General features: G+C 39.0%; 2 protein-coding genes across 6 annotated transcripts; one reads left to right on the top strand and one right to left on the bottom strand.

Moving 5' to 3' along the window:
• Window positions 1-1,012: 1,012 nt before the first annotated feature.
• On the bottom strand, window positions 1,013-10,223 carry LOC119720849 (mitochondrial coenzyme A transporter SLC25A42-like). 5 transcript variants are annotated; one of them, XM_038190709.1, is made up of 7 exons: window positions 10,081-10,223; window positions 8,056-8,283; window positions 6,637-6,748; window positions 5,428-5,611; window positions 3,537-3,653; window positions 2,809-2,960; window positions 1,013-1,777 (listed from the first exon to the last, which is right to left on the bottom strand). In XM_038190709.1, exons 2-7 carry the CDS (start codon window positions 8,161-8,163, stop codon window positions 1,455-1,457), a joined length of 996 nt encoding a protein of 331 aa, XP_038046637.1. In that variant the 5' UTR covers window positions 8,164-8,283; window positions 10,081-10,223; the 3' UTR covers window positions 1,013-1,454. The 5 variants fall into 5 exon arrangements, with proteins under 5 accessions (XP_038046637.1, XP_038046636.1, XP_038046634.1 ...); XM_038190708.1 differs by having other exon boundaries at window positions 10,071-10,223; XM_038190706.1 differs by lacking the exon at window positions 10,081-10,223 and adding an exon at window positions 9,763-9,855.
• Window positions 10,224-10,315: 92 nt separating this feature from the next.
• LOC119720851 (calmodulin-like protein 4) lies at window positions 10,316-16,262 on the top strand. The gene is made up of 5 exons (XM_038190712.1): window positions 10,316-10,397; window positions 10,511-10,541; window positions 13,046-13,186; window positions 13,749-13,925; window positions 14,506-16,262. The coding sequence occupies exons 1-5, from the start codon at window positions 10,395-10,397 to the stop codon at window positions 14,607-14,609; spliced, it is 456 nt and encodes a 151-aa protein (XP_038046640.1). The 5' UTR covers window positions 10,316-10,394; the 3' UTR covers window positions 14,610-16,262.
• The last annotated feature ends 639 nt before the right edge of the window (window positions 16,263-16,901 follow it).

Consider the following 16,901-nt stretch of genomic DNA (forward strand, 5'->3'; position numbering starts at 1 on the left):
TTTGGTGACTCAAATTAGCATGGTTAAAGGCCTATACTTCACGACTTTGTAAAAAAAATATTTAAAATACGTTCATTAAGTAGGTGAAAATCGCTGTCAAGAGTGAGTGTTCTTTTTTTTTTAACCACCCTGTATTATTATCCAACAAAATCAATCAATATACATGTACATGTCATTGGGAGGAGGGCGACACCTTTCTACACATACACACACGCGGTTGCATTGATGATCCATTCTTTCCATGCAGAGGTTCATAACTTTCAGCACAAACCTTAAACTAAAATCATCTCGCCGATATTAATTATCCTTAAGTATCATTTGTGTGGAAATGGACCAACTGATTGATTTAAGGAAGCACTTGCACAGGTTGAAAAAGAACATCCACAACACAGCTGAAATGAATTAGGTTGCAACAGAAGTCACTTTAAGAGGGTTCTTTCTTAGTGTTGTTAAAGGGAATGTATAACATTTGCTTTTGCTTCTCTTTTCTGAAATAAATGGATTTGGAGGATCAGTATGTTATAGCAAATATTGTTAAAATGACTTGTTTCACGTTTTGGGCTTGTAAATGCTGGAAAAACCAAGAAAACCAATCATGTTCTTGTAGTCTGGTTCCCTGACCCCACTTAAGATAAATTGGAGCAATTTATAGATTGGGGGGAATTGTAAGGTCAGAAAATCAGTCTAGTAGTCTTGTACCCCTTCACAGGTGAGTAATCAATTAGAAAGAAAATGCGGAATAACTAATTAGGAAAAAATAGGAGCAGTTTTTGAAAAAAAGACAGTTTTCTCCAACGCTGGTCGGCCGACCAGCGTTGGAAAAATACCATTTTTCTTGAAAATGTCAGCACACCAGGATCCATGCTTTTACAGGGTGCTGTGGAATATTATTCCCTGACAATGCAGTACGATATTTCGTTATAATTTGATCATTTCGTTTTTTGATGTTTACAAATGTTGTATCTTCCCTTTAATCTACAGTGAAAACCCCAAACTTGAGTGGAGATATTAGGTTTTTTTCTGTTAGGACGGCTCGTATGGTTTAACGCCTTTCTAATTGCTTTAATATCAGTGACAAAGTTCGGCACAAAAATGTTATTCACCTCTGCAAGGTTAAAATGTACAAACCCTGAGGAACAGCTGAAAAAATAATCAGCTAATTAGAAAAACTAAATTAAATGTCTATTTGGAAAGAATGTTGCAACCTGACGCTACTTCAGTGGTTGCGTACAAAGTCTACGGAGAGTCAAGAACATTTTGTAAGTATTTCCTAACAAAATAGGAAAATATTTCTCAGTCCCAGATTCATGTCTTATCATTATTTTTCCAATGACTGACCTTCCATGAGATGATATATGAAGGAAAAAAGCAGCGTCAGGTTGCAACATTCTTTCCGTCTATTTTGTACTCGACAGCTTGAAAATATTGCCACATGAAGCGCATGCCGTACGGTTTCAGCCGACGTCGTCGTGTAGTACCCTCTGCTGTAGGAACCGGCGAGCCAGCTCGTATGTCGTGAAGCTGACCCCCACCGCAATGGGGCCCTTGACCCAGTTCATGCTCAGGCCTTTGTACAGTCCCCGCACCACACCCCCCTCGTGGTAGATTTCCCTGGCCGTGTTGACGATGGTGTCGTAGGTGTACTTGGTGAGTCCCGCCGTCTGCATGCGCCGGCGGACCACGTCTAGCGGGTAGGAGGCGGACTGGCCCACCAGGCCCGCCACGGCGCCGAACGCCATGTTGTAGGATGGTGTCGGATGAGACTTGCCTGTCAACTCTGTACAGAGAGGAAAAAAAACAACCAAAATAACAAATAAATTGAGCTGGCATACAGAACCTACAATACAGACGCAGATCTGGGCAATGCAATCCGTGTATCGAAAAAAAAGCTGGCCATAGCTATGCACAAGAACAATATAATGAATCGGAGATCCGAGTTAATCTCTAAATGCTGTCACAGCAACAACTGATACAAAACCCCCGGACAGCGGCAAGAAAAAGTAACCACCCAGCCGTGCAAAAGAACAAGAACCTACAATACATGTACTTATCTATTTTTTTAAAATCAGTACCAGGTTGTCACCAGTTGTTCCCTCAGAATTTAATTTGAATTTAACAAATAACAACATGGGCTTAAAACCAAAAAAAAACCTCCCCAAGAAAAAAAGTAAAAAAATTACAGGCCATACAATACTATTTTTCCATTCTTGTATTATTTTTGACGGATATCATGTTGTATTCCTAGTGGCTGCATATCATGCATAGTCAGCGAGGATATTATTTTCAATAAAGTACAATTTTTGAAGGTGATGAGAATTACCAACCTTAATTTTACACTTTACTGAGTGGATATTTCAAACAAAGCAAATTTATCAGTGACAGACATAGCGTTTGATGATTTTAAAGTTCGAGATAAAGTTTGTTGGTGGCATCGGTGGCGGAACAGTTTTGAAAGTGGGAGTGGGGCCAAAACACCATCGGTGCTGGCTGGCCGTTTCATTGATAGGGGGAGCCCCTATGTTTTCCTTATTGGTGAATGTTCCGCTGCATGTGTCATGTCAACTGCAGTGTATGTAAGCCTTCCCAAAGATTGCAAGCGATCAGTCAATCCTGTTATTTCCAGAGACGGTAGACTACAGAACTTATTTTCTATGTTTACCCAGATATACGGCCAAGAGTACACTACTTTGGGACCTACCAAGAGTCAGGGAATCGCCCCCCCCCCCCCCTTCGCCCGGATCCGCCGACAACAGTGGGTGGTGGCAAGATGTTTGCCAAGATTGTACATAAGGATAAACATTTTCTCACCTCGATGCCTCTTCTTGAAGGTCTCAAAGATGAAGAAACTTATCCCGCCGTACGGGATTACCCCTAGCACAGTGGGTAGATAGCCTCGGTAGAAACTCACGAGGCCTTCCTGACGAAACGTAATTCTAATGATACTGCTCATGGACTTGTGGCTGTTAAGACAAGAAGCAGAGATTGTTTTTCATGATTATTTCCATATTATCACCGTGATACTATACAGCAACTTTTACTTGTGTTGTGTTGTGTTGTGTGTGCCTCAATCATGCAAAATTCTCCAGCAATCACTGTCAATATGTTGAGGCAGAGCCAGTGAACTCGTGCAGGGGATTTAAGTATAATCTAGGCCTAAATTTTTGCACGGCTGAGCATAAACAACACAAGGTCTGGCCCAAGACCTTGACACAGTGCATTCTCCAAAATCAGCCACACATTTATGCCATATAGTCTCAATCAATCCTGCAAAATCCTCCATTTTGCAAAGAAGATTTTGAACCATTTGGGAAGGTTAGGGTTAAATTTGAGCAGTCCGAACTTATTAGTGATACAAAATCTTTTTATAATCTTTTGCCTCCCAAAGTTTCTTCTAACTAAAAAAATGGGTCCTGTTGTATACTGTTTAACTTATTATCTTTTTGTATGTTTCATGCATCTGATTGTTTGTACTTTGTGGAAGGAAACTATACAATAAGACGGAATTATCCAAAGTAGTGGCTTTGTTTATATTGTACCTTTCGCGGTTAGTGACGGCCATGCGGGCTCGGACACAGTCTAGAGGATACGTTAATGTGGATGCTGTAACACCGGCCAACGAGCCAGCCAGAAACCTTGGGATTGGCTGTAAACTCCTTCAACGAAAACAAGAACAAAAATGTTAATAAATTACAGATTTGTTATGAAAAAGTACCTTTGGCGGTTAGTGACGGCCATGCGGGCTCGGACACAATCCAGAGGATACGTTATTGCGGATGCCGTGACACTTGCTAACGAGCCTGCAAGAAACCTTGGGAGTGGCTGTAAACTCCTTCACCGAAAAAACAAGAAAAAAATATTAATAAATTACAGATTTCATGCATGCAACTGGGAAGTCACCAAAAAAAGAAGAGGAAATTCAAATCTTTCCAAGACTTTATACAGTATTTTTCTATTTTTAACCCTAGCCACCCTGAATCCTTCAAAATTCCTCTTTGCCAAAGTGGAGGACTTTGGAGGATTGAGGTTACGTGGCAAAAGTGCATTACTGATTTCGTAGGCTGCACTTTGTCAAGGTCTTGGGCCAGACCTTGTGTTGTTTTTGCTCAACCATGCATAAATATAGGCCTGGATTATGCTTGAAATCCTCCATACAGCACCAGGATGTCACTGGCCAAGCCTCAACATGTTGACAGTCACTGCCACAGGATTTTGCAGGATTCAGGCAGTAGTCACCCCTCCGTGGACCATATTCAAGGAATTTGAAGGATTGAGCTATTTTTCCATGAGGCCAATTGGAAGATTTTGCAGGATTGAGGCTACATCCTAGCAAAAAGGCCTAGGGAGTTAGGGTTAATGGCACACATGGGAAGTAAAGAAAGAGGAAATCAGCTGATCTGAGGAAAAGTTGCATGCCTGAGATTTGTTGTGAAAAAAAGTACACTTTAATGATTAAAGTTTGTGACTCATGATCAGAGGGCCAGGAGTTCGAATCCTGCCGCTGACCATTTGTTGTGTCCTTGGGCAAGCCACTTTACCCCCACTTGCCTATCACTCTACCAAGGAGTACAAATGGATACTGACATTAGGTGGGGAGTTTCCTGCAATGGACTAAAATAGAAATATTTTCAGTTGTTTCATGAAAAGGAATATTGGCTCAAAACAGACTTAACTTGCAAACAAGCAGTAAATACTGTGGCACTGAAAATACACACACATATTTACTTCATTCTTCAAGGGAAAAGGTCTGAGAAAAACTTTCACGCAACTTTATAAAACTTTGCAAAAGGCAAAACCTATAAACTGGTCAGATTTTCCAGTCAAGTTGCATTTTGAAAGAATGCATGATTACCCAAAACCCATCTGTTCCACCAATAATTGATTCATTAGTCAGCAGTGCCTGTGTTTATCGATAAAATTAATTTATTTATTTACTTAAATTGTTGACTATTTGTAAGCGCTGCGATTTAGTTTACTAATTATTTTTATTTTTTGGTGGGGAAAGTGGAATACAGTCAAGTCTCGTTATAACAAACTCGTTCGGACCTAGCCAAATTGTTTGTTATATCAGAATATTGTATTAAGAGGAACATCAGTCCCATTCATTGTGCATATAAATGCACAGTCGGGACTAAGGCTTTATGTTTGTTATAACCAGAATTTTGTACTAACAGAGTTTGTACTAACGAGAGTCGTCTGTTCATTGACACTTTGTAGATATCGCTTGTAACACTGCAAGAAGGAAATGCTATAAAATGCAAAAATTGCACACATTTCTGTGTCGCCAAAACAAAGTTTTGGGGGACACTTACCAGTCCTAAATTCTGTATGTCTGTGAAAAAAGGCAGCACGTGCGATCCACGGATCACTGGTCTACTTAGCTTTGAACTCTTTATGATGCAATTTCTCCCTCAGGTTATGTTTACTTACGGTGCTTTGGTTGGGTTTAGTAGACTCTTGTACTGTTCGTGAGATGCATACTGAATGGCAGCGTACGGGATGATGCGGGCCATCGTAGCCGAGTTGCCGCGCCATAGGGCGATGATTCCCTCGTTGTGGTACACCTTGGAGATAAGGTTCAGAGCCTTGCGGGGGCTAAAATGCATATCAGAGGCTGTGAAAAGACCAAAAACAACACAACGGTGGACATCGTACATTGATCATTCTAGCAATAGAGGGCTCTCACTGACCCATGTGACCCAGCCTACATCTGAGTACCGGAGAGCAAAGATCGTACAGCACCGTACCCAGTGGGTAGTAGGCAAGCCTTCAAAGCTCTGATGGATGGCACAAACTGTGAGAGAAACACCGAGCCAACACCCAGTGCTGGATCCACACGATTATGATAACCATACACGGCAGAGGGAGTGACCATTATGCCATTTGACAAAGAAGTTTAAGTTGTTTTATGTGAAAATATTAAAGCACTGCTGTCTAGAAAACAAAAATAAATTGTAATGATAATACATTGTATATCGCTTTCCATCGTACCAACAATCTCAAAGCGTTTTACAACTAGTCCCCTGTTCATCAGGCCACGATCGAGACCACGTGGCAGCCGATATATCTGCACACATTTGGCCTCTACCCTCACAGGTACCCTTTTATACTCCTGGGTTGAGAGAGGCAATTGCATCTAAGTGTCTTGCCCAAGGGTACAATCACCATGTTCCCGGCAGGGTTCCAACCCACACATCATCGTACATGATGACCAAACGCTTGCCTTCTGCAATGGTGGTCGATCATTGGAAAACTGGATGGTCAGGTGGTACTCTGAAGTGATACGATTGGAACCTATTAAGCTATTTGGGCCACATCCAAAATGGACTTCTTGTTGTATTTGGCTATGGCTACTTAATGCAACGTGCTAATGACAAATAACCTCAAAAAAAGAAAAGAAGCAGTAGCCACTAAATACCAATGTTGTAGTCAAGTTCCTCTCCGAGTCAAACAGGTATACTGCAATATAAGCTGGTACATAAGAATTACTCCTGAGAACTTACATGGAGTGGTTCGTGTATGTTGGCATTTGATTATTGGTAAGCTGAAAATGTCCAAAAATTTGCAGAAGGACTCGGACCCATCTGAGTCTACATTTGATTCAAACTGGCTTGATCGTAATTCGAAAGTGAAACTCACTTTGAAAAAGGATCTTTGTCCTATCCAGGGGCGCAATCACCGTCTTGGCGGTGGCTCCAGCGACTGCTCCCGCCGTCAGTGACACTGTCACCTCTTTCCATGTTGCGGCTTGCTGTCAAGATGAAATAAAACAGAAATCTTGTCATCATTCTGTGGCGGTAAATAGCTCCTTGGCTTGTATGGGGGTCATTCCATAAATATGGGGTCCAAATGTGTGACACTTTTTTGTGGACCTGTTACACCTAAACTCACCTGTGTAATTTACCATGCAAGTATCAACAACAATGACTTCAAACTTTTTTAAATTTGTTTAGGAGATACTTTGCTTTACATGATCACTCTTTGAGATAGTATACAAATAATGAATGTTTATGAGTGCAATGGAAGGAATATTTTCATAAGGTGAAAGTTTGACTATTCCATTCAATGAGATGAAGCTGAGTTGAATGGAACAGTCAATCTTTCACTGATTTTACTTCATTGCAATGGCCATCCACAATAATTATAAATCCACTATTGTAAGTGTCAGGGTTCATGTCAAAGGTTAAGATCGACACAGTGACACAGGATGTGTCATGGTCTAGCATTTAGGAGCACCGGAATCATGCTCTGGTGTTTCAGAGGCAAAAGTGGCATGGGTGGTCACTTGTGCCCTTAAGCAGGGCACTTAACGAAATTGCTTCGTCCTTCGGATGGGACGTAAAGCCGTAGGTCCCGTGTATTGTATAATGCATGTAAAAGAACCCAGTAACACTTATCGCTAAGAGAGGGGGTTCGCACCGGTGTTTCTGGCAAGTGCGTTTATCCTCATACATATGAGGCTGCACTTTCAAGGAAGGATGGAAGGAAGGAAGGATGGAAGGAAGGGTCAGTACGGTCGGTCATGTACGGTCAACACGTTGTGCTAGCGCTGCAATCTCATAGCAAAAGCAAAGTTCATGCTCCGGGATCGTCACAAGGAACGTGTGTAGCAGAGTTTGAGCAGTTTCACTTTTTTATGCCTTACATAAAGTATACATACACTGAACGTTGATTTTGATTATTCATTCCCTTCACGTTTGACCCAAGAATATTTATCAAGAGTGTCCTCCCAATAAGCCTCTGTACTGATGACGTCTCACTTTGTTTACGTGTGTGCTTTCCTATGGTGCTCAGTGGACCGTGTGCCCCCACTGGCTCCATAGGAAAGTGCACATGTAAACAAAGTGAGACGTCATCAGTACAGAGGCTTATTGGAACAGTTTTAGTTTCCCGCACTTTAGTTTTCCTGCCAGTGAGATAGCAGGGGGGACCTCAGTTTTAAAATAATTCACTCTTAACAGAGATCTTCTTCAATGCTCAAACACAGACTAGTGTTACATTACAATTCTGAAAAGTTGACATACAAAAAGTCAAATTCCAGCCAACATGCTGGACTACCTTTTGGGCATGTTTGCCCTTGTCCGTCTTGATGGAGATGTCGCACAGGTGATGATGATCCTCCTGGATCCGCCTGATTGGATGTTCCTCCTCCGATCTCTCAATCATGACTGATGCTGTGCAGGCATTGGACGGCTTCAAAACAGGGTTTATGACAGACTTCAAACAACTGGTGTTCAGATCTCGATCGATACTGTTTAAGTGTAGACCATTGTCAAGTTTGTCATTCTGAAATGAAGAGACAAAACTCATAATAGACCATTATCATGTTGTAGCCATCTTGACTTTTTTCCCATTCAAATCAACGTAACCAAAGCGAGGATGGAAGAAAAAATAGTCTGGTTCCTTTTTGCACAAACAACATTATCATTCAGTACTGTTATTGGATACAGGGAACATGACTGAAATGGTGGCAGCCTGATAAAGGTCTATTGCAGAACACCTCGCAACTCATATCACCTGATAGCCGTAGCACCCCAGCTATGGAGGTTTCAAATCAACTAGGTCCTAAACCAAGTCGGTCGAGTCAACTCAGTCCCAGATCAACTCGGTCAAACATCAACTCAGTCCCAGATCAACTCAGTCCCAGGTCAACTCAGTCCCGAGTCAACTCGGTCCCAGATCAACTCAGTCAAACATCAACTCAGTCCCAGATCAACTGGGTCCCAGGTCAACTCAGTCCCGAGTCAACTCGGTCCAAGATCAACTCAGTCAAACATCAACTCAGTTCCAGATCAATTCGGTCCCAGGTCAACTCAGTCCCAAGTCAACTTGGTCCCAGGTCAACTCTGTCCCAGGTCAACTTGGTCCCAGGTCAACTGTGAAAGTTATGAACAAAATTGCTATAGCAAGGCACAAATTAAGGTATACATCAAGAATACAAGCGACCTTCAAAGTTTCCAACCTTTGTTTGCATAAATTAATTTTGTCCACAGGGACAGAGTTGACTTGGAAACACATTTTGGTTTGGGACCGAGTAGACCTGCACCCCTATGGAGTCATGGTCTCCGTTGACTGCTTTCAATACACCTTCTACTGCTACAACTCCATATCTGCGTATCCGCATGGCTAGTGTGCGATGGAAACATGAGAACTTTTGTTTGCATATCATTACATTGACTTGAAGCTTGTGCATCGTACAGTGACCACACAGCAAATTTGAAAAGGAAAATTGAGTGCGTAAATAGACATTTTAAAGGTGACACTTGCGCTGCAAATGCATGAAATGATGAACAGAGCTTACAAATTTACTGGGTAATATTCCTCAATAGATCTCAATGTAAACTAATTAAATTTTGGCAAAATAAAGATTGTGGGGTATTAAGTCATATGACATACGACCTGGCAAGTTTAGCGTATCCATGATGTTGGGCGCGATCGGTCGATTTATTCAATCGGTCGATCGCGCTGCACTATCGGTCTTTCGCGTTGGGCTTTCGGTCGATCATGACTTTATTATCGGTCAATCGTGCCGCCACCATGGCTACCATTTAAATACCTTTTCTTTCTCATTCAACGCTCTTGAGGTTTTTATTTGAAAAATATGAAAAAGGTAAAGTCGCAGATCAGAATCAAAGATACTGATGTGAGTTTTAGGTCAGGGAAAAAGATGGTTCCGTAACGATAGCAGTTGAAAATCGCGTTTAATACAGCTGCCGTATAAACGGCTGCGTAAATTAAAATTTGACTTTTTTCTCTTAATCTTACACTTTTTAAAGGGAACCGGGCCCACACAATCGCCACATTCTTAGTTTTATTCCTTGACTTCGTCGCAGTAGTGTACATAGACGGAATCCATGAGCTACGGTATTGCACCCAACACAAAAATAAAGTATAACATTAACAACAAAAAACACTTTAAAGTTTTATTCGTATTGAGCCTTTTCGAGCTGACATGACGAAGTCAGAAGTCTGGTCTAGTCAGCGGCATATTTTGAGAACCGGCAGCATTCCGCACAAAACTGCTGGGGGCATTGAAATGATTGATCATGTTAATGACATAGGCCTTCACTCACAGAAAATTACCTAGATACGAAAGATCTTGCAGCATGGCTTTCAAAATGAGTCAGAGATTACTGGGGGTTTTTGCAGAGGAATTCAACATTCGGAAACGCAGCCGCACAATTTCCTCGCACAACATGTGTAAACGGAATTGCATCATAATTTGTACGTGTATTACAATAGACAGGGAACAAGACTTTGTCCTTCGCAGGAACTGGTAATGAAAATGTAACGATAATAGTCTGGTTCCATCAGTCTAGGTCATGCCTCAGGTCCCCTCGAAACAAATTGCGTCTCAGCGAGGTCCGATCCGGATATCAGACTAGAAGAAGACCAAAATGGTAAATGTTGAAGCGAACTTTTACTGCTAATTTAACCCAAATTTCCTGAATGTTCTCCTGAGAAACTTATTTGAAATATTTGTTAAATTTCACTTCCTTTTATTTCTTTGCAGGCACACGTCTTCACGCAGAAGCAAATCGATGGTAGGTGTAATTTAAATTGGATGAAATAGGCCTACAAATTCAGTTCAGTTGAAGTTTGCATAGGCCTGCGTACTTATGTCACGTCAATGAACAACGGTAAAGGAATGTGTCCTATTGTGTTTTACTTTTTTAGTGGGCGAGCAGATTTAACCACGCCCTCGTTACTTTATTCTTATTTCCCTGTGATCATAAGTTAGAGTTTATTTCTTGTTATGGGAATTTAAAAAAAACCTTAAAAACTAATAGTCTTTCAGTTTCAAAACAATTAGCCTACATGTAACTAATTAATTGGGCTCTGCCTCTGTTTTAAAAAAACAAGTTAGGCTAAATTTTTCTTAATTCTAAAGTTGGCAAAAAGGAAAAAATATGTAAATTTTTCAATATGAGTCTAGTAATCGTTGTATATCCTGATGTGAATTTGGTGTTTGTCACTTTTGTGTACAAAGTCTGTGAAATTTTCCATATTTTCCAACAAAATTCTAAATTTGGCATTATCTCCCATGTGGTATTGTCGAGCGCAATTTGAGTCTCCCGCGCAAGTTTAAACTTGCGCGAGGGACTCCCGAAGCACGCAAATTACACCGCGCCATTTTAATTTGCGTGCTCAAGTTACAACTTGCGCAAAGGCGATCGCAATTTGAGAACCTTGCGGGCGGGATTTTCATTGATGAAGAAAACTAAATGTTCGAAACACAAGTGCATGGAGAAATAAATTAATAAATAATGGAATAAATTAATGCACAAAGAAATAAATAAAAAGTGGAATTCAATTAGCGTCAATGAAAAGAAACATTGAGATTTAGCAGTGCATATCAGAGAAGTTTTTTAGGGGGCGGGGACGGGAAGGGGACCAGGCAAGCAATAATTAAGCACGGTGATTGCTTGGAGAGAGTACTGAAGTTGTTCGAAAATGGAGACAACTTGCTTCAAGGTTTTTTACCTTGCATATGTAAAACTAATTAGCATTTTATTTATATTCTTAAATGTAAATAAATCATAATTTCCTAGGGGTAACCTGTTGTTAACGTAAAAGAATGATTATCAACCCTTCAATTGTTCAAGATTTTTGACGTTATAGTAATCATTTACATTATTTTTTAAATGCTTTAAATTATATTACATGTACTGTACAACTAAAAAAGTACCGGTACTTATTCTTAAAAAAATACTAATTTTATTAATTTAGCAATTAATTAATTGGACGGTACAATATTTCATTTTGTTTTCAAAAATACTTTGCATAACATTTCGAGCGCTGTGTACACTTCAAAAATGCATAATTTGAAATTTTTTTAATGAACTCATTACTAATTTAAAGGGAATATACATCATTTGCTTTTGCTGTAATTTTCAGAAATGGATGGAATTGGGGGGTTGGAAATATAAAGCAAATATAGTTACACTGACTTTTTGGAGGTTTTGGGATCGAAAATGCTATAAAAACCAAGAAAAACGATCATTTTCCTGTAGTCTGGTTCCCTGACTCCATATAAGAAGAAACAGAGCAGTTTACATACATTGGGAAATTGTAAGGTCAGGGAACCAGTCTAGCTGGCTCGTACCCGCTCATAGGTTTGTAATCGATTGCAAACAAGTGCAATGGTTAATTGGGGCCAGTATTTGAAAAAAAGCCAGTTGTTTCCAACGCTGATCGGCCGATCAGCGTTGGAAATTGATACAAAAATACCACTTTTCTTGAAAATGACAGTATACCAGGTGCCATAATTTTACAGGATGCTTTAGACTGTCATTTACCAACATCCTGTTAAGGTATTTCGCAAAAACTTGGTAGTTTTATTTTTCGATGTTTGCAAATGTTGTATATTCCCTTTAATTAATTAATTTAATTTACCTACTTTAAACAATTATTTTACTTGCAGGCTCAATAATTCATTTTAATGTTTACGTGCTTTAACTTAAAAACGCTATGCATATAAAATGGTAATTATTTTAAAAAGTAAATAAATTTATTAATGATTTAATTAATTAATTTAATTTATTAATTTAATCATTTAATTCGAATTAATGAATAAATATGTTGTTTATTTAAAAAAAATCCTAATGAGCCATAAACAATAATACACATCGTGAAAGTGCATAAATTGTTCGCATTACCACCCCTTATCTCTGAACCCACACAGTCAACCTCATTAGCATAATACTGTAAATAACATGTTTCAAAAAAGGCATTAAGGCATTGTCTCCCGAAGCACAGTGGTGCTATTAATTGGAGAAAAATCTGCTTTTAAAAATAATGTTACATATCTGCATGAGTTTACCAGGAAAAAAATAGTTTGGCGGCTTTGCATGCGTGGGAAAAATCTATGTAGCGCGCAAGTTTAAACTTGCGTGCGCAATTTGTAGCAAGGAAATTAATGCACGCGCAAGTTTAAACTTGCGCGCGTAAGTTTAAACTTGCGCGGATGACTCAAATTGCGCCCGACAGTATTACTAGTCAGAAATAAGCACTAACAAATTGACAACTTGTCTTCCGTTTCTGACAGAATACAAGGAATGTTTCCTGCTGTATGATCGGTCCAGGAAGGGCTTCATCCGAGGGGATGACCTGGTTGTGGCTATGAGGTCACTCGATACACATCCAACGGTCGATGAGATCAGAGAGTACCGCAAGGAACACGAACATGGTAAAGAATTCACTTTCCAGAGAACGCTTTTAAGTTTTACCCTGAAATTGTACTCTGAATGCTATTTTTGAGTTTTTTAAATGTTAATTTTTTGAGTTTCACCCCAAGTGATTGATTCCTTTTATAAATTACAAGTTTTCTAGCAATGCAAAAAATTTATTCACTTTTGAATGAGACATTAAGAGAGAGAGAAAAAAAATGACCAACGTTTAGGTACGCAATAATCACTTTACAGAATGCCAATTATTTGAAGACTATACACTATTTTAGTTCTCGCAGGGTAGACTGGTTCCAATCCCCTCTCAGTATTGATAATACAGTCATGACAGTACTGGGAACCATTCTAAAAACTCAAAACTGTTTTTCAGATTCTGAAACAGTTGTGGGACTTTCGACCTTTTGAATTTTTTTTACGCATGCTTTTCACTTTAACAAGTGTTGCATGTTTGGCGTTTTGGGAGGGTTTCTAGACCCTAAAAATACCCTAGAAATACAGAGTTCAAACGAAACAGTGATAGCTTGCTGCTAAAACTTGATCCAAATAAACTCCAATTTTGACCAGGTGGGAAAGTCAAGTTTGAGGACTTTCTGCAAATCATGTACAAGCACCACGAGGACCCGCTGAAGGAGATCCTGGAGGCCTTCCGGATCTCGGACACACAGAACAGGGACTTCATCATGGCTAACGAGTTCCGACACATCATGACACGCTTCGGGGAGAGACTATCGGACAAGGAAGGTGGGTCATGGTACAGCAGACAGGCTAGTCTTTGCCCAAGTCTGGATTTGTTTTTGTTCCCCTAATGCAGCCAGTCCTGAACCAGTAGAGGGCTCTGTAGTGTTAGTGTTACAACTGATAATGTAGTAACCAACAGATAATGTATCGCTATACCGATAATGTAACCAAATTGACTGTTAGTGTAGTAAAGTATACATTGTACTACATTATCAGTCAATTGTTGCTACGTTATCGGTCCTAACCGACAATGTAACAAAAATTGACTGATGTGGACAAACTATAGGAATAGAGACCGGATACCACATGTTTCTGTTGACAATTTACTAAAGCAGTACTGAAGAAGTGTTGGAAAGGTTGCTTCAAGTGCAAGTTGCTTTCCTTGATTCGCATGTTTTCGAATTTTGCACCTTGAGGTTTGGGACACGATATTGAGGGTCCCAAATTTTCAGACAAGCATTGACCCATCATAGTTTTTCATTTCATGATTGTTCATTTGCCTGCCATTGATGAATATTTTGACAAAGTTCTGATTTGTTATCATTTTAATTTTAACACGCCTTGAATTTTTGTCTACCAACAGTGGATGCCGTGCTCAGAGAATTCGGCGTGCAAAAGACCGGCTTTCTGAAATACAAGGAGATCACTAAACAGGTACTGAAGCCAATACCGGATACATTATCATAAATTGATTTCTGTAGGTTTTCATTGGCTTTCAGCATTAGTACATATTTCATTGCTCACTAATATTGTAAACAAATTATGGAGAAAGGAGTTAATTTCGGAACCATCTTAAAAAAACACAACCCAACCTTTTGTGTGACCAAAGTACATATAGTTCTTAGGTGCGTGCAGAGGATATACCTTGTCTGGTTGGAAATTAGATTAAAGATTAATCATAATTTTTACAGTGTAATTCTAGAAATATGTCCAATAACTAGTTGTTTAATCGATCCTGGTCACCAATTGTAGACTTTTCTACTTAACCCTGACCTTCCCAACTCCATCAAAATCCATCCGCCAAATTTGGTGGATTTTTTGGGACTTGGACCTGCAGGCATGGTTTGACTAAATATTGATGGAGTATGATGGACTTGCCTAGCATCCTGTACTGCTGTTGCCATATAAGCCATGTTTACTAAGCCATCAATATCCACCAGTACTTCAGTGGTGGGTTCCATTATGTCATGTGTTGGAAGCAGAATGAGTGATGGATTTTGGCGGACTTGGTCCAGTACATGTACTTGGTAAAAGACAGTAGGGAACGAGGGTCAGAGTGCAAAACATTGCACATGCTTTCGGTTAGAATAAAATGAACTTGAATTTCACAAGAAGATTTGTATTACTTAGTGTCAAACTATGGTAAACTTTCATACATAGGAATGCCAAAACAAAAAAATAAACTTTAATGCATGATTGCAAAACAAAAAAAATACACTCTTCACTCCTAACAATTTTGTGGATTTCCTGAGCCTCATTTTTTAAGGTGATAACTGACACTGATTTTCCTGGAAATCCTCAAAAAGAAATTTTCCTTGGAGTTCTCAAAATGGTTAAATTCGGTCTGTTGGAATTGTTTTTATACCAAAAATCTGCTACTTTTATATTTAAGGTAGTTCAATTAAGGCCAGTGCTTACGTTGGCATTTTTTTTTCTCCGTAGTTCAATAATTCTGTTTTAAAAGTTTAAATGAATTTCTGGATTACAGGCTGCATGTAATTAACGTAATTTGGTTATGTATTGATCAAGCAAATTTTTAACTTTGGTAATCGGTAATCGGTAATCTGTTGCTCAATACATTTCCAACTTTTGTATCATGTTGTTCCACTGTTTTAATGATCCAATCAGTGGCATTATTGTGGTTAATCAAGTATGTACTAAAGTAATTAAATTATCCGGCTTAGGTAGGCTCAGTGGAGGACATTTAATTTCCCGTTTGTATCTACACGGACGTAATTCCTTTGTTTTCTTTCAACCCGCACTTTTAGATAACTAAATGGGGATATTTTTTTTGATTTATTTTTTGTAGGTGGTGGGAATATTAAAAAAAATAATTAAATATTGTACTAAGTTTTAATTTAGTCGAGACAAGATATAGACTTTATATCTTTCAGAACGTGCCTTGTATGTGTACTATTCAGAAACTCTGCCAAAATATTGCAAATTTGCTCTTAGCATCGTATTCATATCATTGTTAGGGTTATGTATATATCGGTTAGATTGCCTTGTACATAATGGGTGATTTTAAAGTAGAAATATTAAGAGTACTTACAGGAATTTTTTATAAATCTGATCATGAAATTTGATTGCCTTTGAATTAGAATAAAAATTAATGACCTCGTAATTCTTTCGATGTTGTTTTTGTAGTTTTGTCTCTTTTAATTTTAATAATTATTTATTAATTTACCATATATTTTTTTTCAATACGCAATTGAAATGCATTTTGAAATAGCCAATGGAGCTCCTTCAAAGAGGGTTGGAGTTTCTACAGTTGGGAAAAATAATGCCAGAAAAAAAATTATTACAAGGGCCTAGGGGCGAATTATTTTTTTCCCAAACATCGCCCATTTCCCATCTTCTGATTGGTCCATTGCATGCATGTCTAATGCCTTGTTGTCCACAACACAAACCCAAGATAGGCTTTACGTCTTGTGAGAAATGTTCCTTCCTCAGTTTAGTCATTGAAAAGGTAAAATGAGAAGAAGTGAAAAACACTGAGATTCGAACTCGGATCACCTGATTAGAAGTCAGGACTACAACCAGTCCATGAATAAGCAGCCAATTGTCGGTGATTTAAACACCATTATTCCTTGTTATATAACTTATTCTCTAAAACCCTGGACATCATGAATATGCATAACACAGAGAGAGAGCACCCTTTTTTGGTATTGTCCGATCTCGTTTGGAGAAAAAATATCAACTAAATATGAAGTCCATAATGAACAAGACATAAAATCCATTGATAATTTTTCGAATCTC

Source organism: Patiria miniata, unplaced genomic scaffold (genome assembly GCF_015706575.1).
Source record: "Patiria miniata isolate m_02_andy unplaced genomic scaffold, ASM1570657v1 HiC_scaffold_9, whole genome shotgun sequence".
NCBI classification, from domain to species: Eukaryota; Metazoa; Echinodermata; class Asteroidea; order Valvatida; family Asterinidae; genus Patiria; species Patiria miniata.